We start from the raw sequence: 15,957 nt of genomic DNA, 5'->3' as shown, positions 1-15,957 counted from the left end.
CAAAAAAGGAAAGACGACGACAACGACGACGATGAGAAACTCGATTATTTTTAATTAAAACAACATTGAGGCAAAGGAAAAGGCTTCTGGAGAAAAGCTGGAAAATTCTGAGGAAAAGCCGAAAAGAGTTGCACGAGATTCAATTGCAGGCTTTTCTGCGGTCAAGTAGCGAGTTTAGGGCTTTTCCTTTGCCATTTTCCTTTAATTACACGCTAACGACAGAAACTCGACAGAAAAGCTAAAAAAAAAAAATAGATGAAAACAGATTTTTCCCCGGAAAAACCAAGCAGACCGTGAGATTAGTGAGAAAAGCACAAAAAAAAAGCGAAAAGTGGACAATCTTCAGGGAACTTTGTCTCGGTCGCCTTTGAAATGCGATTTTTGTTTGGCTTTTTTGGTGCGTATCATAATCGAAGACGAAGTCAACCCACCACAAAACGCTAGTCATATCCGATTTAATGAGGGGATGGAGTTTCCCATTTTCTATTCCCATTTCCCCCCAACTGTTTGCCATCATCATCGATTTGTTTACATTAAGCGGAAACCATTTGTTTACTTTGGCCCTGTTGGCTGCTGTTTTTTATTTTGGCGAAATGAAATTACATCCGCCAAACGTGTTTGGAATTCGTAAAAAAAAGGGGCAAAAATAACAAGGCTACCAGGTATTTAAGGCATTTTAGAATTAGATTCTTTGAGTAAACAATTGAAAGAGGTTTCGGGGAATTAAAGTAAAGTAAAGTCTGCAGTTCATGGATATTTTTCTTATGAAGTCATAAAATTTAAAAATATTTTACAATAGGATATGGGATATTTTTATGGGAAATTCTAAAGAAAAATACTTGTTCTTGTTCCAAGTATATTTAAAATGTATTTTAATTAAAAACCTTTAACCTAAAAACCTTTAGTAAAAATAATTTCAAAGCGCACCATTTCATATTTATAGAATTTTCAAAAGCAAAACCGCCAGCCTCTCGTGGCAATTACACATCCCAAATTGGATAATTTTCACAGACCTCTCGCCGCTTTTCACACACTTGAGAAAATAATAATTCCAGTTGCCACTCGAAATGCGCAAAGGCAGAACCGGAAATTATAATTAAATTTTGCGTTTTGCATTAGCCTTCTCGAGTGTGGGGGCGTTGGATGTTTGGGTGTTTTTGGGGCTACTATCTAAGCCTCTGCCCTCAGTCTGCGGTTTGAGCGTTGAGCTCTGTATGACAGAGATGGAAAACCGCTAGACAAAAGACCGAAACAAGACAAATAAAAATAAAACACAATGTAAAAACGGGGGAGGGAAAGAAAATCTGCAGCTGGGGCTTTCTACTTCCCACTCAACGTGGGAGTTGCGAAGAGAGCGAAGATTTATTGGCCAGGCCCAAAGGAGGATTACCCGAGAGCGACAGGATCCTTGTTACCATAAAGCCGCTTAAAGATTTTCATTTCCCAGCCACAAAAAAAAAAAAAAAATAAACCGAACGAAGTAAAAGCAAAGGCGAAACAAAAGCCGTTGCGAAGACAAATGAAATAAGGAATAATTAATTTTATATGGTCGTTGGTCGTCGTTATTGTTGTTTGGTTTTTAATTCCGAAATGGTAAAAACTTTAATTGGTTTGGCTGCTGATAAATTTACTTCATAATTTGTTCGGTTTTAATTGTTTTCAAGGGTGCGAAGGAGCGTGAGGAGTGTATAAAATTTCATAGCCTGCTTTTTGGCCATTTTGCGCTTGTAATGTGCCGCGTGCGCATTAAAAATTCAATAAAAATACTCACTAAATATAAATGCAGCGAACGGCGGGCAGCAGCCGTGGAGAGTGTTAAAAATTTTCATTAAAACTAAAATTACAATTTTGGTGGCGCAAGGGGGCTTGAAAAGTTTGCAAGGGGGCTGGGAATTTATGATGCTTACGTGACCGCTGAAAGGGGGGCTTAAATGATGGCTTAAATGAGTCGTGCCTGCCTGGCATAAGTTCGCCATTTCCCCTTCAACCTCTTCCCTCTCAATCTCCCTTCTGCATTTGCCAGTTGCATTTGAATTTATTAACAAAAGTTGGCCCACGTCCAGTCAGTGGAAAAGCAGGAGAACTACAAGTGAAATGTAATTTTACGGCTGGGCCTAAAATAAATAACAGTTGCACTGCCAGGATGGCCAAGGGAAAATGGAGAGAGAGAGAGAGAGACGAGCGGTACGTGAATATTTGGAAATTATTTTCCATTGTCGAAATTCTCATTTCCCATTTGGGCAGCAAAAGGTTAAATTACTAAATTGCATTTCGGGGCTTCAGTGCATAAATGGAGAATCTGTGTACGATTTTTGATTAAAGAAAATTAAATTCCCTTTAAATATGGAAAATATTCCAGCACGAAATTCGATTTGTAGCGTTATAAGCAAAAAGGCATTAAAGCTAACTGGGTTATAAAAATTTAGAAAAATCAAAATATTTATTCTAAAAATGTTTATCATAATTTATTTTGTAACGTGGAAATTAGCATTTAAAATCTGTGTGCTTTGTGTTTTTTATTTGAAATATTGAAATTCAATTAAAGAGGACTACATGAAAAAGTTTGATAAAATGAAAAAGCATAGAAAATATATGAACTTATATATATTTCAAAAATTTATTTAATAATATATTTAATATTGTAAAATCTGTGTTATTTATATGTTTTAAAAATCGTCCTGAAATCTTTTTCCTGCCTTTCAAGGACAGTGTATGCCCGGCTCTAATGGCATTTTGTTGAATTTGCACGATACAAATAAAATATAAGCATAAATAACCCGGAAAACATCTGTTTCCTAAGTTTTCGTTTCCCCGCCGTACGAAATCACTTAGTGCAAAAGTTTCTTCATTTTCCCCTCGATTTTTTTCGTTGTTGTATTGTATTGTTTTGTTGTTTTGACTGCTGGTGCGCTGATTCGCCCCGAAAGGCGTTAAAGGCTTAGACGTATATTTTCCTCACCTAACACCCCGAGTTTTCGGCCAAAAAAGTCCCCCGTTTTGACTGTTAGAAATGTAATTTTGTCGTAAATGTCATTTTTTATGTTGTTTCGTTCTTTCGTCGCTGTCGTCTGCAATTGTTTTTGTTGTGCGTTTTTTGGTAGGTCCCCCAAATATACGAAAAAAAAGAGAAATAAGCTCAAGAAAAATGTGTTCAAATCAGTGGCAGCTAAGCCTTTCCACCCAATTTCCCAACCCCCTACGACGACATTTCAACTCGTTCATTTTATTGGATTTCTTGCTGCTTAAGACTTTTGCGCCGTTTGGTTGTGTTGGCTGTGTTACATTTAATGAAAATTTGTTGGCAACGTGAAAGGCGTGGAAAATTTTAAATTGATTATTGCACAGGCGGGGCGCAAAAAGGAAAGAAGGAAATATCCTGTCGGTTTCGCCTTCTCGCACCGCATGAGATTTTTTGCTTCGACGGGAGGGATCTCTGCTTAATGTTGTCGGGCAATGTAATATATTATCGTTTATGATGTTAACATAAAACTTGCACGGTTCGCCGAGTGAATTGGCGGGGTGCTCAGTACCTGGGCCTCATCCACTTTTATGCCTCACTTGCCACGTGCTCATAAAATAAACGCCCCAAGATGGATTGCCTCCCCCTGGTTGGTCATCCATCCATCCGAATGGTAATCTTGATCCGTTGGGAGAGTTTTCCACTTTCCGGGGTCCCTGGTCCCTTGGCCCTTTTTATCATTTTGCATAATGGCAATTGTAGACATTTTGATTCGCTTGTTTTATAGTCATTTTAGTTGCGGGAAAAGCTTACTTTACGACCCTATTAAGAAAATGAAATATGTCATTGATTTCGTTGGGCATTATACCTTAGCAACGGAAAATAAATTGGCAAATATAAATATTTTACCAATACACAAATTGAAATTGCATTAAATTTTTATTATTGGGCATTTGACACTTATTTTATCTAAATAGTTTCACTAATGGAATTTTAGCTTGGAAAATAAAATGGCAAATGTAAATATTTTATCAATACTAATTATTTAAATTCAAACTAAAACCATATAAACAGTTTTTCCCAGGCCAAAAAAGAAAATTTTACGCAAACCTAAAATTGATAAAAAAAATCCCCTTTCAATTTGCAAAATGTTTGCATAACATTTTCCAAACAACATAGTCGTCTACAATTTTTTTTGTTTCATTTGCAAGCCATGCATATTCATGCCCATCCCATATCTCATCCCTTCCGCAAGGCAGAAAAAAAGTATAAATAAAATAATTTCGAAAAAGAATCAGCGAAGCAGCTTTCCCTTTTTCCCTTGCGAAAATGCGAAAAAGTCATAGAAAAATATGCAAAATAGGCAGGAAAAGTTGCATATCATATGCACTCATACACATGAAAGCCGCTTTTTTGCAATGCGCCTCATTTTCATTTTTAGCTGCAGCTTTTCTTCTTCAGCCTCTGCCGCCTATTTTTAGCCCTCGAGTCGTCGGTATCCTTGTCTATATATTCCGCCCATCGCCGCGCCACCTCATCCCTTAAGCGCTTTCACTCGTGAATTTTTATGCGGAAAATGGGAAAATAAGAGGGTGAACGAGAGAGTGAGTGGGTGGGTGGACATGGGACAATACGAAAATTTAATTTACCGCATAGAATTAAAATAGGCAAAAGTCCGGAAAAAATAAGCGAAAATTTTGCGCCTGAAAGGCAGCAACAAAATGAAGGAAAATCCTTTTGTTTTCCGCTCTTGCGCCTAGCCACCACCCTACAACCCCCCTTGAAAAGTCCCCATTTCCCATCCCCCGAGAGACATTATTGTTGTTGTTGCTGCCTACGCCACTGCCGTCGGTTTTAATTATGGAAAAAGTTTTTGCTTTATTTAGTTTAAACAATAAGTGGTTGGAAAATATGAATTATACAAAGAGACAGGCTACACTCAAAAAAAAATTTTAGAAAATCGCCTATGGATTTGCTTTACTGGCGATTTTTTTCTATATTTCTGGAATATTTCTTGAATTTAATGAATTTTGATTAATTGGAAGAAAATTTTCTTTACCAGTAGAAAATTTTTTTATTTTAAAGAAAAAAATCGCCAGTGAAGCAAATCCATAGGCGATTTTCTAAAATTCAGGGCGATTCATTTTCTGAGTGTATGTTTGGCTATGTGTGTGTGTGCGTCTGTCTATGAGTGTGTGCAAACATTTCTTGAGGAAAATGCAAATATTTTTTGTTTCATGCTTTTCCACCTTCGTCTGATTTTTTTTTGGTTCCTTTGCATCATGGCAAGTGAGTCGTGAGCAGAGTCCCAGTTTTGTTTGCAGTTTTTCATTTGCTTTTTTTGTTTTTTATACGCCATTCAACTAGTTTTTGCATTAAGTAATTTGAAAATTTTATGAATGGGTATTAAAGTTTAGGGGTTGAAATGTTTTTAAACTGTTTATATATTTATTTTTTATTTACTAATCGAAAATGATTAAATTTTTTGTTGTCTTTATAAATTTAACTTAAATCTATTTCTAAAAATTATTTAAAAAATATTTCCTTGGGAAAAAAAGTTATCCAAACAATTTAAAATAATTGATAGGCTTGAATGTAACTTTGCTACAAAAATCCTTTTTAATTACCTCAAATTGATTAAAATATATACATTTAATCTTATTTAAATTTTCCATCCTTCTTAAAGTATTCTAGGAATTCAGAACTCTACTCCCCTTTTCTCTCCCTACCTATATTATACCCACTCACGTATTTCCATCCGCCCGCAGCAAAATCGAATTTGCGCATAAATTTTCGAAAAATGACAATAAAAATGACAAAGGCTCTCCTCGTCGTCGTAGCCACGAAGCCAGTCACACCACCAGCAACAACGACCGCTAATCACAAAGCGTTTATCAGAGGATACCCGTCCCATAAATACATAGCAACTCCACTCAAAACCCGAAAACCCCGAAAGACCCCCACCCAATCTGCGTGCCTCCTGTCTCTCCACCTGTCAGTTGGTAATAAATTATTATCATTAATATTTTGCGCTTGATTTTGCCCCCAGGAAGGACTAGCGCCTGGATAACGGTTGAAAGGACCAAAACGAAACGTTTTTTGCATAAAAATTAAGCGAACACCAATATAACAGAGAAGAGCAGTTTTCGGGGTAATAGAATATAGAACAAAAGCGTCAACAGAAATGTTTGAGACACGACCAAATTACGTGCTTTTTGTGCACTTAAAATAATGGGGATTTTTATATTGATTTAGGGTTGTATCAAAAAACTTATCGATACATTTTAATATCCATATTATAGTACTTTTGAATATAATCTAATATTATTAACTTAAAATAAAGTTTATATATTTAAATATATATAGTCTAAAATATAAATAAAAAAGAATTTGGTATAATATTAGTTCTAAAATTTTTTCCCTCTGCATCTGTGTGTGTGCGTGAGTCGGAAAAACTTTACAAACACCCTCGAAGTGCACGCGATAATGGCTCCCAATTTGGTAATTAATCACGTCCTCGTTCCTATTCTCTCCCTCCATTTTTCCTTGCTTTTTCTCGCCAAAAACAGCCACAGCTGCCCATTAAGGCTGTAGCATAGGATGTAGGCCAGGCTTCCCAGGCTTCCTAGGCTTCATATTTTCCATTAGCTTTCCGTTTATATATATTTATACGTATAATACCGAGTACCTGTGTAGAGAAATTTTTCCAGCCGCCATACGTTAAAATTAAGCGAATTTGAACGAACGATAAAATAATTACCTTTATGATTATTTTCGGTGGCCGTTGTTGGGGGTTGGGGTTGTAATTTTCTAAGGTGTGCGGTGTACTTCTCTGTGTGTGTGGGGCTGGGGCTCAATGTGCCAAACGTGTCTAATTTAGCGGCTTAAATTTATAGCATTTGTGCGCTTAAAATGTTTGGCTATTCCATTTTATGACCCACCGAAGGCAATTGATGGGTGGTACTACGTACGGAATGGTGGTGTTTCTGCCTGTCATGTGCTTCGGGGGAAAATCGCAATAAATGGGGAATGTGATGGGTGGTAATGGATTTGGAGTCAACTTTTAAGGAAAATCTATGGTGTCAATGTGTTGGCAATTTGTGCAGGATTTTGAAGCCTACTTTTCAGCCAATTATATGGACAATATTGCCAACAAAAAATAGGATTCAAGAAAAGCTTTTTAAATTTTATATGACTATTTAACGATTTTCATTAAACCTCTATTAAAATAATAAATTGCTGTTTTCAATGGCTGACCTTTAATTTTATTGTAGAAAGATAATATTTAATCTAATAAATTCGATTTATAAGAGTCGTTATAAATTTATTTCCAATAAATATTTAGAAATCTTTTAGACTAGAAAAATATTTATTTATTAAATAAATAAAGACACTTTTCCATTAAAGTATTGAAAGCATAAAAAAAGCTTAAATATACAAACCAAAATGAAGGCATTATTTGCACGTACATTTGGTTGAAAAATCCAATTCTTTGGGCTGAAGTTTATGTCAAAATGCTGTCACGCCTCTCTGGATTTTCGAATGCATATTTCGCTTTTACCCCACACTTTCCACTTGGCAAACACACACGTCCTCTCGTACTCGTCCTCCACTCCAATGCGAATGGCAAACCATTATTACTCGTTCTCTGCCATTTAACTGCCAAATTACAGGCACCCACAGCTCAGCCTTCAGTCTCCCCGCAAACCGCATTCGAATTGCGTGCCCACGAAAATTAACTGAAAACGTGAAGCCGCCTCAAAAAAAAAAAGAGGAGAAAAACGAAAAAATTGACTGAGTGAGAGAAAAATCTGGAAAAATAGGGTGAAAAACAAACTGAAAATCAAATATTTGCCATATTTTGCAATTGGAAAATCAGCGACAGCACGCAAGGCTCCAGCTCCAGCTGAATCCTTTTTAGAAACCAGGACATACACACATGCACACACACGAGTTCCTTCCTACCTCAATCAGGTCGAAAATAAAAATGGCGGAGCTCGTTTGTTTCCGGTTTCGTTGCGTTTTTGTTTTGGCCTTTTTTTTAGGTTTTGTTTATGCCACGAAAGATTCGGCGAAACGTCAGTGAGAGATTCCCCGAAAAACATCACATTTTTCACCTTGTATATTTCAGTTGAATATAAATTTTTATATGTGAACGAACCACAGAGGCGGCGAGCTTTTATTTGTGTTTATGCCAAGTGACCCTAAAGAACTGGTGAGTGGGAGTGAGTGGGCAAAAAAGAATACGAAAATGGCCCAAAGCAACAAATGCATTTGCAATGCAAAACTGGAGCACACACTCGCACAGGAAGCGACCCGGCAGCAAGGACACCCGGCGACTGTTGCATCTGTCCACGCCCACCGCCCACCACCCCCTCATGTGCTCCATTCCACACACACATTCCACAGAACTGGGAGTTGGCCTGGAATTATTTATAGCAGGCATCTTTCTATATAGATACCCCGTGATTTCTTTAAAAGAGAACCTTTGGGGGTTCGATTGAGGGACTTGGAGTATCCCTACAGGAAACAAGATAATTGATTTGCAGTTGATATATTTTATCTTTAAAAGTTCTTAAACTTTTCTTAATATACCTTAAGAATATATATATTTAATTTTTAATATTTTGTTTAAAATAGTTATGTTTTAATATAAAATTTATTCTTATAGATTTTAATAGCTTGCATTAACTATATATAAACTACATAAGTATTTAAATTCTCCGAATTACATTTAAATATTACAGAGTATAAACCTAGACTATTATTTTTTCCCACTCGCTATTTTTTTATTATCGTTTTGCAATGAATGCGCAACTGGCACTCAATAAAACAAAATCTCCCTCTGCCCATGATTCATATGCACTGCCTACCTACCATGTGTGCATTAGAACGGATGTCATGGCGGTTTTTCTAGCGGTAAACAAAAGCTTTACAGTCGGGCCGCAGCTGCCGCTCTGCGGTTTTTATTTACGCCAGAACAAAAACCCCGTGCAAACCAGATTATTTATGCCGAAACTAAAACCGCACAGTGGAAAACCCTACGAATGTCCGTTCCAGATCGCCCACCTGAATGCTTTTTATAGGGATGAAACATTTATTGAAAAAATCGATAATCGCTATGATAATTTAAACTATTAAATTACAGAAAAGAATATTTTTAATTTATATATAATTTAATGGGATGATTCAAGTCCCCTTTGTGTATCTTAAAATGGCATCAAACTATTCATTTTAACAAGATATTATTCTTCGATTTCCTATCGATTTTATCGATAAGTAATAAGTTTTATGTATTTCTTTAATATTATTATTAAATAAACTAATTAATGACCTATTTTTTCTGTTTTTTTTTCCAGGGGAGCTCGTCTAGCGCCGCCGCCGCACCTCCAACACCGCGCAGCGCCTTCCCCGGCGCCCCGCTAACCGCCTCAGCCGTCGCACTCAAGGGCGCCCTCCCCCAGCGGCCACCGGCCATGACAAGTCCCGCAGCCGCTGCCGCTGGCGCCGCCCTGGCCGCCGGTGCTCCGTATCGCGGCGCCGCCAGCTGGACCCCGCAGGGTTATGCCCCGGCCGCTGCCGCAGCCGCCGCTGCTGTTGCCCAGCAGGCCTACCGTTACACGGCGCCGCTGCCCCAGCCGGCATATGCCGCCTATACGCCGCACACGGCCACCACACCGGCCACAACCACGGTGAGTAGTGGATAGAATATAATAAAATCATAAATATAAATATTAATGTCTAACAAATAATTTAAAAATATAAATATTAATTCATGAAATCGGAAATATATAATTTCTAACCAGTGACTAGAAATCACATTCTTAGGAGATTCCAATTTCGGTATTTTTATCTGAAAATACTCCTTAAGACACCTTTACACGGGATAAAACAACATGGATTCAATGCCACTTTGAGTTTCTCGTAAATATTTAATTTAATTTACAATCCCTTCTGAGTTGTAAACCAATCCTCACACCTAAAACACCTAATTTCACTGAAACCCATTATCAAATCGAAAGTCTTGCAGGACCAGCAAAATTTCCATCACCATAAAGCAGGCCGAAAAATCCACTTTGATGAATTCTTCAATTCGTGTCTAATGGTGCGCATAATCGAAAATTTATGTGCGTCCATCAGGAGGCAAATGGAACTCAAGTGTTTTTACACTTCCAAGAACTACCTCTATTAACTCGCTGCTGCTCCGACTGCTGCGCTTTCATTTCCTTTCAACTTATTGATTGTCAAGTGTAGTTCCTCAGTTTGACAAACAGATAGTCAGATGGGGGAGAAATAAGAAGAAGTGAAAGAGGTCTGTCATTTATTGAAAATTGCTGAAGCAGCAATTTATTTATGGCACTCACTGTTTTGCCATTCAAGTCTTTTGCGCTGGGCGTTATAATTTGCTGAGTTAAAATATATTTAGTCCTAGCTGAGGAACCGTAGAACCTTTTTTCTGTGATTCTCAGTCACTCTAGCTTAAGCGCCCTTCTCCGCGCTTCTCACTCGCCTTAGCTAAGGGGTCTCTTCTAGTCATTCTTCTTTTTACAGCTAAAGTGTCCCTCTCCCTTCTATACTCATGCCCTCAACTAGCATTAATTTGTCTGGCCCTCGTTTTGATTTGTGTCCTATGTTTGGGGAAAAATAGAAACTGAAATCCCAGTCAAGTCTTTGGGCAATCAATTAGCCCCGTTGTGGTTTTTCACACTCGGACATTCATCAAAGTCGAGCCTTCCGCCGCTCGCTCCCCCTCATTCAGTCATTTTCAATTTGAAAGTCAGAGAACAGCCCGCAGTATCAGCAGCATCATTAATAACGAACAATTAAGAATTTCGTGGATAAGAGTTGACAAGTCGAAACTGCCGCCGCCTGTGTGCCATCGACTTAATCAGCATTATCTGGCTCCGACTCATTTTCCACCCCACTTTCCTCTTCTCCTGGGGGCTCAGAAGTTCACCAGTGCTGTGCAAATATAATCCATGCCCCTCTGAACGATTGAATTGGCATTGGGGGCTCCATCATCATGACGAATGATGTTCGCTGGCTGTTTCTGACAAATTTACCAACCAACGAACCAACCAACCCCGTCGTCGTCACAGCTTGTTATGTGCATAGCCGCCGCTATCTCTTTGGCAGAGTTTTCAATTTGATTTACAAATGATTTTCAATTCGAAGAAGGCAAAGCTGTTAAGGGAAAATTCGTGTAGCTTTTTGAAGGAGTTTTCCCGATTTTTCTTTTATTTTTCTGCCACCCCTTTTCTTTTATTTTTTTTTTTTGTGGCCCGAAGGCAGAAACAACTTCTAATAAATGCGCCGAAAAAGTGCTGAAAATAAACGAGCAAATAAATAACCAGTCACCACCCCCTCAGGTAGTTTTCCCTCCTTCAGTGAGGACGGGGGAAAATTCTTGCATTTTTCCTCGGTTTTTCTCGTGGCCTGCGGGCTCTCACTCTTCATGCCTCCTACTTTTATTTCTATTTGCTTGGCTCGGCTCTTTTCTTCGACTCCTTCCTCCTGTCAGCCAGCCATTCATTCATTCATTCAACGTCGTCAATGGCAGTTAAATAATCCAAAAAGGAAATGTATTTTTTGTGGGCGTCACCGTCATCGTCGTAGTCCTGGTCTCCTGTTGTCCAGTTCCAGTTCTCCAGTTCGATGGCCATTAAAGCTGCATGCGAATGTTGCTCATAAATATAAAGTGCGGATACTTATTTCGTTCTCGTTCTCCTCTTTTTTTCGCCCCCTGTTTCTGTATTTTATGAAAGGTTTTCTTGCCGGGGGGGCCATAGATTATCGCTTTTGATTTGAGTGTCGTTAGCCCCAAGGCGCCGCTTTCTGTGTTGTTGCCCAAATTGTTCTGATGTTTGGATAAAAAGTTTGGGGGAAAAAATATTCAAGCAAAACAAAACTGAAATTTGCTTTAATTATAATTAGTTTTGGTGTCTTGATTGCTAGTTATTAACCTTGAGAAGAGCCTAGAAAGTTGGAAAATAAGGAATTCTTTTCTACAGAGAATTGAATTATATTATTTCATATCAATAATAATCCGATATGATTTATGTCAAATTTATGATTCAAACATATCATCTTAATAGTTTAGAATATCATAAAAAATACCAAATTTAGAATTTTTTAACAAATAATGAGATAAACTAATCTTTATAAATTTCAAAATGATATGAAATCGACCAGCACATATCTCTGATCTTTTGCCCATTTTTTTCCTGTGTATGCAGTATTATATCTAATTTATTTTCTCTTTTATCAAGGAATATCCTCCTCCATTATAATGCAAAATCCAATTCCAATTGTCTTCGGGCCTTTATTTCTAGTCGGTAGTTATTGAGTGGAAATGCATTTGGCTGCGAATACACAAGATTATAATCATCAACTGCGGCAGAGCCTCTTGGCCAGAAGAGATGTCCTTCGATGTCCTGCCAGCATTGTCTCATAACTAAAGGATGGAAATAAGGAGGAAAATCCAATGAAAGACATCAGCAGGAGAGTTTTCTTCATTGCTATTCAATGTTCAGTAGTTACATTTCCGTTTCGTTGAGGACACGAAACGTCTCCCTTGGTTCCGCTCTCTTGGGCAGCTAGAGGATAGAGGATAGTTTTGCAATAACTATAAACATTAGTTTAATTTTAAACTAGTCCATGTATATTCAGTTCAGTCTTCTCCTTTGAGAGATCTGCACACTTGAGAGCGTTTTGCCGCTTTCCTTCCTTCCGTCGTTGGTTTTCCCTCCTCAACTTGTTGAATTTGAATTGTATTCCCGTTGAGCGCAAGAAAAGCAGAAGACAGAAACGCATAAATGTAAATGTTATTCTTCTGTGCATTTTATTCCGTTTTAAATTTTAATTATTTTTAGCTGCCAGGAGCAGTCAGTCGACTTGCGTTGGCAGCAGGACTCTCCTCTCTCATGAGAAAATTGAATTTGTGGGGGTGGCGCAAGACAGTTGGACGGACGGACGGACGCTTCTCCTGGGCACTTTAGCTTCAAAAGCAATTATTGTTGAAATATTATTTACATATATTCCACAGCCATCCATTCCTCAACTCCTGGCTCACGGGTCGTATGAGTGTTATGCAAATGTGTCGCAACTAAATGCAACATAATATATCATCAACTTTCGTTTCGTTTCGCATGCAAAGCTCTCTGCAAACGAGAGTTATGAAATTTCCCAATAGAAAAGCGAATTTGTTCAAGCCGCAGAAAAAAGGATAAAATAGGAAAAGGGAAGAATTGAATTGATAGTAGCTTAAACTTCGCAGTTTGCATTTGAATATAAATAGAGTTGGGCTTAAATGGTTGATTGTTTTGACAAATTTTAGTTGTTCAGTTGCCAAAAATGTATCATTTAATTTTTAAGCAAGTTAAAAAGTATATACGTATATTTAAAATGAATTTAAGTTAAAAAATATAAATAATATAATATTAACAAAAATCAAAAAATATTTAACACACCGCCTAAAAATACTAATTGGAAATTTAAACCTTATAAATTATTTCCACAGTCAATATGCAATGCAATCCCCTTTAAATCTGTAATCTGAAATACAAGCTCCACCAAAATGTCTGCTCATTTTAACACAATACTTATCAATTAACTCCTGAAATTGAGCATTCAGGCACTTAAATCTGTAATAAAAAAATCTGTTGCATACTCATGAACCGCCGAGGCTGGGAATATTATTTATGAAAGCATTTTATTTGGCGCGCCCCGTATTTAATGTAAAATTAACATTTCTTTTTGGGCATTTTAAATGAAATGCTTATCATACTATTTGTGCGATTTTAAGTTTTATTTAATTTCGTTCCTTTCGCCTGCTTTTATTGTTTTTTCTGCTGGATTTCACACAATGACCGCACATAAATTCCACAACTGGCGCACATAAATCAACAAACATGCTCAATCAAAATTCCAGCTGGCTTTTCCAAAAGGGAAAAAGAGGTTTATATAGAGGGTGATATTTATATAATGACCACAGAGGCGTGGAAAAGGGGGAAGGGGCGTACACGCACTGATGTAATCAATAAAAACACATTAAACTTTATTTGCCAAAAAGCGAGAGGGGGACAAACAACAAGGGAAAAGAGTAGCGATTAAAACCAGCTGGAAAAGCAATGCTGCTCCATGCAGGTACAGGAAAAAGCTGGAAAAGCGGGAAAAGCGAGAGCAGCAACTATCTCGGGCTGCTGTGGATTAATTAAAAGTGCTGAGCTGGCAAAAGTGCAGAAAGGCAAACAGCGGAGGGAAAATGCCGGACATAAAGCGATTAACTCAATAAAGCGTAAGCGTTAAAACAAAAGTGACAAAGTGCACAAGTGCCACACGCCAACATTGCCATCACACCAGCAGCAGCACAAGGACAACCAACCAGCGAGCCAACGAACGTCCGGCGAACAATGCAAATAAACAGGCAACGACGGCGAGAACAGGACGACAAAGGACAAAAGACCCCGCCCAGGATCACGCATACGCCCCGCTGGCCGGCGGAAAACCAGAGGACGGGACGAGACGAAGGCCGCAGCAACAACTGTTCGTCTCCGCCTTGCTGGACAGGCCTTAACCAAGTGACCAAAAACATGTGGCTTTGACCCGCCCTCCCTCTTTCTCCTCAGAAAGCAAAACAAACTAAAAGGAAACGACGAAAATCGCAGGAGAAAGGCAAATAAAATTGATTTTATTACGTATTTCCTTTAAGACAATCCGCTTCTTTTAACTGAATAAATATTTGAATATTTATTTTGGTAAAACAAAAATAAAGTAGTCTTTAAGGGCAAGTAATATTAATTTAATTTGAATTTTATAATTTTGGTTTAAAAAAATAAAGAAGTTTTTAAGTGCAACTAAAATAACTTGAATTTTTTTTAGTTTGTAATTTATTAAAATTAAGGCATTTAAAAATCTATTGCAATATTGCAATTTATTTCTTCATTGACAATTTATTTATTAGTTATTTGTTTTTATTTCTTAAACAAGAAAATACACATGAATACAAGAATATTGTATGGTATATTTTATATTAGTTAATTTCTTCGATATAAATCACCCTTTTTAATTGAATCTTAAACCACCCACAGCCACACCATAATACTTAATTAAATAAGCTATTAAAATTATATAGTTCCAAGCACATAGCACCAACCTTAACTAAAGTGTGTTCTAGGGTTCCGAACTTAAAGCTGCGGTCCCTTGGAATGGCAGCATCTGCCACAACAACTGCCTGCGGCTAATGCAATGGGGCATTCGCCTCCAAGTTGTTTGGCTTGGTCTGGGCAAATTATGGAACTTAACTGCAAGTGACAAGCCACTGCTGCTTTTTCAGTTGCCTCCGCCGTTGCTGCTGCTGCTGTTGGTGATGTTGCTGGTGTAGCAGCAACTTGCGATGTTGCTGCTGCAGTAGCAGCCGCACGTGCCACGCATCCTGACATTTGGCGGCGGCCCACAAAAACTGGCCAGCCTCGCCGCTGACACTTGACATTTTGCAGAAGCAGTCTTTTGCGCGTGGGTGGGAAGTTCAAAGTGCAGTCGACTCGGGGGTAATATTTCAATAAAAAAAAGGAAAAAAACTGTGGGCAAAAAAAAAAAACGGAAAAGATTGAAATGAAAGCCACAGATGCGGATGCCGTGGGGGCGTTTTTATCCGGTGACCCCAAAATGCTTAGTCGCTTTTCACCAACCCACTCAACCCCTTTTTTAAACCCCTTTCCTCGTCCAGTTTGGTGTGTAATATTATCCACTTTGCTCTTCCTGTTGCTGCACTGCATCCGCTGCTGGAATATCCCTCTGCCTTTTCCTCTTCAATTGTTCTCACTGAACTACTATTTTTTTCTGGTTTTTTGTTTATTTCTGTTGCAATAAATTTGATTGCAATGCATTCGAGTGGCGGGGCGATTCTTTTCGCGGTTTACGAAAGGCGAACGAACGGATCGATAACTGTGTGCGTATTTATTTATCGAAATTAATTATTTAAATTTTAAATGGTATGG

General features: G+C 38.0%; 1 protein-coding gene across 6 annotated transcripts in view; it reads left to right on the top strand.

The window, feature by feature from the left end:
* Nucleotides 1-15,957, top strand: part of shep (alan shepard) — a 140,593-nt gene that overhangs the window by 60,802 nt on the left and 63,834 nt on the right. For all 6 annotated transcript variants that reach the window (XM_070214879.1, XM_070214881.1, XM_070214880.1 and 3 more), the window contains one exon: nt 9,319-9,651. In XM_070214879.1, coding sequence (XP_070070980.1) covers nt 9,319-9,651 — 333 coding nt within the window. The remainder of the gene's footprint in view (nt 1-9,318; nt 9,652-15,957) is intronic.

Source organism: Drosophila takahashii, chromosome 3L (assembly GCF_030179915.1).
Source record: "Drosophila takahashii strain IR98-3 E-12201 chromosome 3L, DtakHiC1v2, whole genome shotgun sequence".
Lineage (NCBI taxonomy): Eukaryota > Metazoa > Arthropoda > Insecta > Diptera > Drosophilidae > Drosophila > Drosophila takahashii.
The sequence above is the reverse complement of the archived record's forward strand: the minus strand, read 5'-3'. Positions and strand labels throughout refer to the sequence as shown.